At 49.4% G+C, this 10,466-nt stretch overlaps 1 protein-coding gene across 1 annotated transcript; it reads right to left on the reverse strand.

The window, feature by feature from the left end:
* Positions 1-4,764: 4,764 nt before the first annotated feature.
* Positions 4,765-10,169, reverse strand: LOC139833544 (uncharacterized). Its single transcript, XM_071823844.1, has 4 exons — positions 9,650-10,169; positions 5,608-9,551; positions 5,450-5,552; positions 4,765-5,384 (listed from the first exon to the last, which is right to left on the reverse strand). The coding sequence occupies exons 1-4, from the start codon at positions 10,167-10,169 to the stop codon at positions 4,765-4,767; spliced, it is 5,187 nt and encodes a 1,728-aa protein (XP_071679945.1).
* Positions 10,170-10,466: the final 297 nt, after the last annotated feature.

The raw sequence follows: 10,466 nt of genomic DNA on the forward strand, positions 1-10,466 counted from the left end.
CACGTTGAAGGTTGATGGCGGCGAGATGTAGTGCGGCGCAACACCAGGGATTCCGGCGCCAACGTGGAACCTGCACAACACAACCAAAGTACTTTGCCCCAACGAAACAGTGAGGTTGTCAATCTCACCGGCTTGCTGTAACAAAGGATTAAATGTATAGCGTGGATGATGATTGTTTGCAGAAAATAGTAGAAACAGTATTGCAGTAGATTGTATTCGATGTAAAAGAATGGACCGGGGTCCACAGTTCACTAGAGGTGTCTCTCCCATAAGAAATATAGCATATTGGGTAAACAAATTACAGTTGGGCAATTGACAAATAGAGAGGGCATGACAATGCACATACATGACATGATGAGTATTGTGAGATTTAATTGGGCATTACGACAAAGTACATAGACCGCTATCCAGTATGCATCTATGCCTAAAAAGTCCACTTTCAGGTTATCATCCGAACCCCTTCCGGTATTAAGTTGCAAGCAACAGACAATTGCATTAAGTATGGTGCGTAATGTAATCAATAACTATATCCTCGAACATAGCATCAATGTTTTATCCCTAGTGGCAACAGCACATCCATAACCTTAGGGGTTCTTGTCACTCCCCAAGATTCACGGAGACATGAACCCACTATCGAGCATAAATACTCCCTCTTGGAGTTACAAGCATCAACTTGGCCAAAGCATCTACTAGTAACGGAGAGCATGCAAGATCATAAACAACACATAGATTGATAATCAACATAACATAGTATTCTCTATTCATCGGATCCCAACAAACACACATGTAGCTTTACAAATAGATGATCCTGATCATGATAGGCAGCTCACAAGATCAGACAATGATAGCACAATGAGGAGAAGACAACCATCTAGCTACTGCTATGGACCCATAGTCCAGGGGTGAACTACTCACACATCAATCCGGAGGCGACCATGGCGGTGTAGAGTCCTCCGGGAGATGATTCCCCTCTCCGGCAGGGTGCCGGAGGCGATCTCCTGAATCCCCCGAGATGGGATTGGCGGCGGCGGCGTCTCAGTATGTTTTCTCGTATCGTGGCTCTCGGTACTGGGGGTTTCGCGACGGAGGCTATTTGTAGGCGGAAGGGTAGGTCAAAGGGCGTCACGAGGGGCCCACACCACAGGCCGGCGCGGCCAGGGCCTGGTTCGCGCCGCCCTGGTGTGTGGCCACCTCGTGGTCCCACTTCCTTTCCCCCCTCGGTCTTCTGGAAGCTTCGTGCAAAAATAGGACCCTGGGCGTTGATTTCGTCCAATTCCGAGAATATTTCCTTACTAGGATTTCTGAAACCAAAAACAGCATAAAACAGCAACTGGCTCTTCGGCATCTCGTTAATAGGTTAGTGCCGGAAAATGCATAATAATGACATATAATGTGTATAAAACATGTGAGTATCATCATAAAAGTAGCATGGAACATAAGAAATTATAGATACGTTTGAGACGTATCATTAATGAGCGCCACCGCTTCCCCGCCTCCCTCAGGCCTATAAAAAGGGCCGCCTCTCATCGTCCCTCTCACACAAACCCTAGCGCCTCTCTCCCCAACCCTAACCGCCACCGAAGAGTCGACGCCATGTCTGCTAGAGGCGAAGGCCGAGCTCGCCGATCATTTTGGGTAGTTCTGCTGGGTTGGGGGTTCTTTTTCTTTCTTGTCCGCGCAGACCAAAACATGCACATTATGTCCGTTTGCGTCGGGCCACTCGAGAGATGCACTTAAGTTGGGTATGCCCCCCGAAAGGGCGATCATAAGGAGAATACGGTGCCCCAGCAGCCTTTCGTCGGCGCGAGCCTTCTACGTCACTTATGTAGCCTCCGGGCCATGGAGGCGGGGTGGATCTCGGCCCCCTCGGCTAGAGGGCTTTGTTTCCCTGGTTTTAGGGTTAGGTGGTGGTAGTTGCATCTTTTCCAATAAAGTCTCCCCGAGTTTAACCATATCTCGACAGGCGACGTCGAGAAGCTTGTGGAAGTGGTTAGGTTCTTGAGGACTTCTTCTGGTTAGGGGGCTCTCTGGTTCGTCATGCAGCTTCATCGACGGTTATTCCTTCTTTTTCGTCTCGGTGATGGACGTGGTCTTCTTGAATTATTCGACGACTTCCCGTCTGCAAGACCAATGTTAGACCATCTCAGTGAGGAGCTGTGGCGACATCATGCTGTCAACATGGTCTCGAGGTTGAACAGGAATGGCATCTCAAGGAGTTCGTTGTAATTTTCTCTCACAAAAAAGGTTGAATTAAAGGAAAACTTTCTAAAAATTTCCCCAAATTTATTGGAAAACATGGCCATATTTATTAAACTACTCCCTTCGTCCCAAAGTTGTCTAATATTTGTCAAAATCTAAATGTATCTAGACACCATTTAGTACGTAGATACATCTAAATGTTAACAAATCTCACATAACTGTCATGGAGAGCGGAGGGAGTATATTAGTATCATTTGGTTCGTTTTAAAAAGAAGTTTTATAATATACTCATATGATTTCATATGTGTTAATACTCTTTTGTATTTTTTTCTCAAATGTTAAAATGTTTGACTTCTCACAAAAGTAATCATGTAGCTCAAACTTTGGCGACACCCTTGAACCACGCACAACATCTAGGGTTTCGAAGTGGCTCCGACGAGCAACCAGGAATTCTCCTCACATTGCCTCCCTACAGACCCTCTCCTTCCCAACCAATCCTCATCGGTGGCGGCGGGGCTCCTACCCCTCCTTGTTTGCAGTTCACGGCGTGAGGAGTCATAGCTGGCAGGGACGTCTCTCTCGGCAAGGAACGACGGCGTGGTTTGATGGAAGCGGCAAGAGTGCCCCTCTTCTCTATCGCAGCATGTTGGTGGTTTCATAGTCGGCGTGCTTGTGGTCTCGAGCGCTTGGTGCATATTGCGGGTGGCGCATGTCATCTCCTCCTCTGCTGATTGCGGATGGTGAAGTGGGGCCCCTTCTTGTCTGCATCGAAGAATTAATGTGGTCTAATTGTGTCGTTTTTTCGAGCTCCAAGTCCTAGATTTACTTCATATCGGCCTCCTCGGTATGGACGTCACGAGTTCCAGTCTTCCACTCGAAAATTTCCGCTTTTTAGCGCATGGTGCAACCGAAAATACTGAACGGAACCCGTCTCCGCGCGAGGATGAAAACGATTCCACTCAGAAAGCAACACCTGTTTAGCCAGGACATGTATAAAACACGTATAGAACACGTATTTGATTATTTTTACGGTGCATGTCTGACATGCATTAATTAATAAACGGGGCAGAGAATGAGACCGGCCGGCTGAATTAATTCCCTCTTCAAAGCCACCCACCACCAGCCTCTCTACGTTTCCTCTTTGAGCTCCATGGCAGCAAGCTTCTTTTTTGGCTGCCATGCTCCTCCACACAAGCTGCATGGTAGCGAGCTCTCGGCCAACGTGATCATCCGCGTGTGCTTCATGGGAGCGAGCTCTTCTGGGCGCCATGCTCATCCGCGCGAGCTCCATGGCAGCAAGCTCCTCTAGCCGCCATGCTCTTCCAGCCACCATGCTCCTCCCATGTGTCTTACTCCCCGGCATGAGCTTCTCTGGCCGCCGGTACTCCTCAGGCCGACCTCCAAGGCAGCAACCATCTCCACCGTACGTCGTGTTCCTTCGCGAGCTTCTCTACTGATGTTACGTGCTCCTCCGTGCGAGCTCTTGCTAATGTTTCTTGAATCAGATGGAAGATGCATGTGCAAGTTTTTCTCTGGGCGTCCCAAACCGTGTATTCGACTGTTTAATTAAATGGCTCTGATCCTAGCACGTCGACTAAACTGACCCACAATTATTGTTCTCTTTTAGCCGCCGTAGACAAAAAGTCACCTACAGGCAGCATTTTATTGTAAGCAATGGTAATTTACAATAACCAGACACCAAGATTTAGTAACTTGAAATAGCTTTCTAATTTTTACGTATTAAAATATCATTTTTTTCAAAAAAATTGTTCAACATTTTATTGCATTAGTCAATTTAAGACTTCAAATAACAGTCCACTTTTTAGTAGGATTATTTAAATTTCTTGAAAGAGGAAAATTTAATGATCTAAAATTTTGAAATACTACAAATAAAAGAAGAAGGGAAAAACACTCAACAAATGTTCTCTCTGAACTAAAATTTCTGATTTCAAATCCGAAAACATTGTACTTAAATCACTTTTCTAATCTCAATCACCATTAAGAGTGCATGCACAAATTAAATCATTAAGTGAAGACAAGACAGACAGTAATTCAATGGAGATGCACTGGTGCGGTCAGTGTTGTACCAATAGCTAGTGAACAACCACACATGATCCTAGCATTAACTCACCAGAATCCCTGCCCACCCAAAAAAATTAGATTCCCACTTAGTTTAATTTAGATTCTCACTTAGTTTAATAGTAATTTTCTTTACTCTTGTTGAATGGTTTTGTCTGATAATTTGGTGATACTTCAGGTAATTATGTTTGCTAGTTATTGCTTACACCATGTTATTAAATTTCTAATCGTCAACCGGGAGAGCTTTTGTACGGATGTGACCATTTTAATAAGAAAAATGTCAGGCGAGACTCCAAAAATTACCACCGTAGAAATCAAGTAATCCTCTAGTAGAAATCAAGTAATCCTCTACTACTCTACTAGTTACATGGCAGTGTGTTTTCTCCTCTTAGAACGCATGAATATTTGGTGCATGGGGTTCTTTTGCGTAACTACACCATTAGTATTAAAGATTAAGCTGTGTTTGAGATGAAATGCTGCGATCAATTAAACGGCACACTCAGGTGCAAGTACAGATACAAGGAATTCTGGAGGGACAGCCTCCCATACCACATTACATTTATTTTCGCAGCCATAACAAGCTAGTTCATGCGCTACTTTGTTACCAGTGCGGCGCACATGCCTAATCGAATGATCAGCAAAACCCTTCAGCATCGACTTTATTTCTTCGACTAACGGTCCATGGACAGACCTGTCAATATCGCAGCTTCGGATTTTTGCCACAGCACCCAGGCAATCAGTCTCGAGAATCACCTTATCCAAGCCCTTCCTTCTTGCCAGCGCCAACGCGTGTTTGCAGGCCATGAGCTCGGCTCGCTCCGGATCTGGAGAAGAGTGGAAAAAATGGCTTGCTCCTGCTAGGAAACCGCCATTGTGATCTCGCAAGACCACGCCGCACCCTCCCTTTCCATCCTTCGCGGAGAAGGCTCCGTCCGCATTCAGTTTGGCCCAGCCCGTCGGTGGAGGGAGCCAGTGCTCCACCACCTTAGCCGCTCCAACTCCTCGCGCCGGTTTAAGCCCCTGCCATTCCTCCACCAGGAACAGGGACTTCCTTATGATCTCATGTGGCGAAGCAATTTGCACCTCCTCCCTCGCCTCATTGCGTGCTAGCCAGAGTTGATATAGGATCATGATGCTAATACAGAGTTCATCCTCCTTCATACCGCTGAACCATTCGAGTAGCCACCCATGCAGATCACGGTGTCGGCGAACAGCCATCGCGGGACGCCGTAGAGGAAGCCCCGTCTGACGTCGAGCCGCCTCCCATGCTTCCGCTGAATGTGCACACATCCAGAACCTGTGTAGCAAGGATTCACCTCGATCACATACGATACACCTCACTCCTGCTTTAATCTTCCTCCTCTGTAACTCTTCCCCTACAGCCAAACCATTTTTAATCAGACGCCATACATGTATCTTCGCCTTCCCCGGCACGTTAGCCGCCCACAAGGCCAGCCAACCCCGGTGATCATCCAAACTGGTCGAAGAGCTAGCGGTTCCCGACCGCACCGCGTCGAGATGCATCTTGAGATGGTACGCTGATCGCACACTGAAAACCCCGTTTTTGGTGTAATTCCAAGCTAAATAGTCGTCTGTTCCAGCTCTACCCACGGGAATCTTCAGAATATCCTCAACATCACCATCAAAGAAAATTTCTCGCAGCCTCCCCTCATCCCAGCCTTGTCCACCAGCCAGCAAGACCTCCTCGACCCTACTGATCTCTGCATCCGGTTTATGGCCAAGTGGCCTCATCAGCCCATCCCTTGGTATCCAATTATCAGTCCACACATTGACCGACTTCCCATCGCCAATACGCCATACCAGGCCCGCCCGGAGTAGCTCCCTACCATGCAGGATACTTTTCCATGTGTAAGATGCGGCTTTGGGGCAACTCGCTGACAAGAAGTTGCCCTCCCTGAAATACCTTGCACGAAGAACACGGGAGCACAAAGAGAGAGGCCTGGTTAGCACCCGCCATGCTTGTTTGGCTAGAAGTGCTTGATTGAACACAGCATAATTTCGGAAGCCCATTCCTCCCCCTCGCTTAGAAGCACACATACGCTCCCAGCTAATCCAAGGCACCTTCCTCTTCCCCTCTGCAGACCCCCACCAAAACCCAGTGGCAATGGAGGTTAGTTTCGAGCACGTCTTCTGTGACAACTTGAAACAGCCCATAGGGAATGTAGGCACCGCCTGCAGGACAGATTTTATCAACACTTCTTTACCCTCCATCGACAGGCCCTGCCCTTTCCATCCGTGCACCTTACTCCAAGACCGCTCGGGCAGATGCTTGAAAGCACCCTCCTTGGACCGTCCCACCACCGTAGGTAGTCCCAAATATTTTTCCGATAGAGCCTCGCATCTGATACCGATAGACTCCTTGAGCTCCGCTCTCCTCTCCACCGAGCAGCCCTTCCCAAAAAACACTGATGACTTATCTCTATTAACCTTTTTCCCTGAACTTATTTCATATACCTGCAGGATATGTTTCAGCGCCTCCATACTCTCTGTAGTCGCCTCCATGAATACTACACTGTCGTCTGCAAAAAGTAGGTGCGTGATCGTTGGACCCAGTGGTCCGAAACCCACCCCATTTATCCTCTTCTCCACCTGAGCACGACGAAGTAGAGCGGAGAAACCCTCCACACAGAAAAGGAACAAATATGGAGACAGTGGGTCGCCCTGTCTCAGGCCTCTAGACGGCAAGAACATCTCAGAGAGCACCCCATTCAGCTTAACTGAGAAACGAGCAGAGGTGGCACATCTCATTACCATATCAACCCATTGCCTAGCAAACCCCATCCTCTCCATAACCTTCTCCAAAAAAACCCATTCGACTCTGTCATATGCTTTCATCATGTCTAGCTTGACAGCACAAAGCGGAGTTTTCCTCTTCCTCTTCCGTATCGCATGCACACATTCATATGCCACCAAAACATTATCTGTGATTAATCTTTCAGGCACGAAAGCACTTTGCTCCTCCGAGATAAGAATGGGGAGGATCCTCTTGAGCCTGTTGGCCAGCACCTTCGAAGCAATTTTGTACAGCACATTACACAGACTGATCGGCCTGAATTGGGATAGCAGTTCTGGCTGGCACACTTTCGGGATGAGTACCAAAATTGTATCATTAAAATCATCAGGACACTCTTTGCCAGACAGAAAGTCCCTCACCGCCGTACACACATGAGGTTTTACCAGTGGCCAGTGCCTCTGATAAAAGAGGGCCGGCAGGCCATCCTTGCCCGGCGCCTTCGTCGGCCCCATCTGGAACAGCGCTGTCTCAACCTCAGCATCGGTGACCCTCCCCACAAGCTCTTTGTTCATAGCCTCATCCACAGACCTCTCAATCAGAGCTAGAATGCCCTCGCTATTACTCGACCCCTCCGATGTGTAGAGGTGCTGGTAGAAGGCCAGTGCCAGTTCAACCATTCCCTCATTTGTAGTACAGCGAGAGCCATCCGCCCTGCGCAAAGCCTTCACTGTATTTTTGCGTTTCCTATGAGACGCTCTGTTCTGGAAATATCTAGTGTTTCGGTCACCCGCCTTCAACCATTCTTGACGCGAGCGCTGTCTATACATGACCTCTTCCTTTTCATACATCTCATGCAGTTTCTTTTCTATCTCTTTGACTTCATCCGAGGATCCCGATATCAACTGCTGCACTTTGGCCTCCTCCAGCTTTCCTCTCAATGCCTTAAGCTCGGCCTGTACCGACCCAAAGGTGTCAAAGCTCCATCTCTTTATATCCCTGGTCATATCCTGTAACTTCTGCCAAAAACCCCGAATGCCGGGATCCGCAGCTCGATTGTTATCCCATGCCTCCTGTATCATCTGATCATAGCCGTCATGCTTAAGCCACATTTCTTCAAACATAAAACCCCTCTGCTGACCTAAACCCCTCCTTGGCGCGATCGCCTCGGTCTGTATCAACAAAGCCATGTGATCGGACTCTTCAGTCATAATATGCTTCACCTGGGCATTTGGAAAAATTTCGAGGAAAGACGCCGTCGCTACTCCTCTATCCAGCCGAACTTGTACGTTCGCCTCCCCCTCTCTTCTGTTATTCCATGTGAATGAATATCCCATGTATCCCAAATCAGTGAGCCCGCAGTCCATTAAACACTCCCGAAAAGCCTGCATTTGCCCCTCATTCCGTGGGTTCCCGCCTAGTTGCTCATCCTGACGCAAAATCTCGTTGAAGTCCCCAGCGCAGAGCCACGGTAAGTCGTCCTGGCCTCGCAGGTATCGGATGGCCTCCCACGTTCTGTGCCTCAACTCCGTCCTTGGCTCACCGTAAATCCCAGTAAACCGCCATACTTTTCCTTCCAACGAAATCTTGGCATCTATATAGTACTGACACCAAGGTCGAACGGACACCTCAACCCCTTCTCTCCACCAGAGCGCCATACCACCCGACCTGCCCACACAATCCACTGCCACACCGTTTTGGAAGCCCAGGCTCCATTTCAGCTTATTAATCGCCCTCGACTTCATCTTCGTTTCAGACAAGAACACCACCACCGGGTTGTATGATCTAATCAGATCACGTAGTTCGCCTACCGCCGCGTCCAACCCCAAGCCGCGGCGATTAAGGCCAAGAAGACTCATTGCTCTCGGCGGCCCTGCGCCGCAGTCCGCCGTTGGATCTTCGAGCCGATCAAAAACTGAGCTAGTCCTCTGTCCATCTTCCTCCTGTCCACTCAGCCTGTCAAAGACCGAGTTTACCCGCTGCCTTTTACCAGCGGACCACGACGTCTCCTCCCCCACAACCTGCACGGGTACCGGCATCCAAACCAATTTTGAGCTTCTCTTCTTGTTCTTGTTGACGCCCAGTGGCTCTTGGTTCAGTCCAGCATTAGAAGGAGTATCAGTCCTTCGAGCACGCTTAACATACGTTCCCCTCTGGTTTTTCTTTTTCGTCGGGCCCAGTGGCTCCGCCGCTACCTGCTTCTCCTTGGCCAGTGCCTTTTGAATTCTCCCTGGACTAGTGACATCCGCAGCTTCATCCCTCCTTGCTCTCTCACCAGTGCGAGAAGAGCTGGAATAGGAATATTCGTTAAACAAGTTCCTTCTCGGCGGCACATCACGTACCGATGCCTCCCCTCGAAACAAATTCTCCGTCCCCACCGACCTGCTTGTATAGCTGCTAGATGAGACGGAAGGTCGGACAGGAGGCGGAGGCCTGCAGTTGCGCCTTGGAGAGGCACGCAGCCATTCACCCCACTGCTGCACCTCTTCTTTCTCAGCCGGACAATCTCCATCCGGATGCACTAGGCGCCCGCAATCGAAGCAGAAGTGCGGCACCTTCTCGTATTTGATGTCAAACCATGTCCCTTCGATCTCATCTCTCGACCATCGAGACACACACCCCTCATCAGAGGCTGATCAACTTTCACCGCCACTCTGATGCGTAGGTCCTTACCCCATGCCATCCCATCTTCATCCGTCTCAACACTGATAAACCTCCCGACCCAATCACCTATCAGCTCCCCATACGCCCTGTTCATCATGTCCATAGGCAGGTCCAAGACCCTAGCCCACAACTCCAGCTCATCAAACACCATATCCGAGGGTCGTGTAGCCCCATCAAATTTCTTCAACAAGACCACATTGAAATCAAACTGCCACGGCCCTCCCTTCATCACATGCCTATAGTCTCCTTCTGACGAGAACTTAACCACGAACCTGTTGTCCCCGATTTCTCTGAACGTTGCTGCATGATGGAGACCCCAGGCGCGATGCATCGCTCGCTCCAGCGCTCCGATCACCAGCTTGCGCGGCGAGCACACCTTGCCTACCGCCGCCCAGCGCGGCTGAATCCTCGACGCACCCGCACCCTGGATCACCAGCCCCGTTGCCTCCTTGTCCGTGAGAAGGAGGTCACCCATCCTCGCAGATAAACCTTCCGCCAGATCGGCTGCACCTGCCTTTGCGGGAGATTTAGACGGAGCACGCCGTCCTCCTCCAGAACCTCCCGACGATCTGACCGGTGAAACCATCAGAAAACCTAAGCCCTCACGCAGGACTCCTGGAGAACTGCCGATGAGACTCAGAAACCACCAGCGCACGACCCAGGCCTCGCCGTCGAGATCCAAGTCGCCGCCGAGAAACACCACGCGAGAGAGGAAAACCCTAGCAGATCGCGATCGCCTCCCGATCGCCCTAGGCGTAACTTCCGCTCTTAG

This window comes from Lolium perenne, chromosome 7, assembly GCF_019359855.2.
Source record: "Lolium perenne isolate Kyuss_39 chromosome 7, Kyuss_2.0, whole genome shotgun sequence".
Classification (NCBI taxonomy): Eukaryota; Viridiplantae; Streptophyta; class Magnoliopsida; order Poales; family Poaceae; genus Lolium; species Lolium perenne.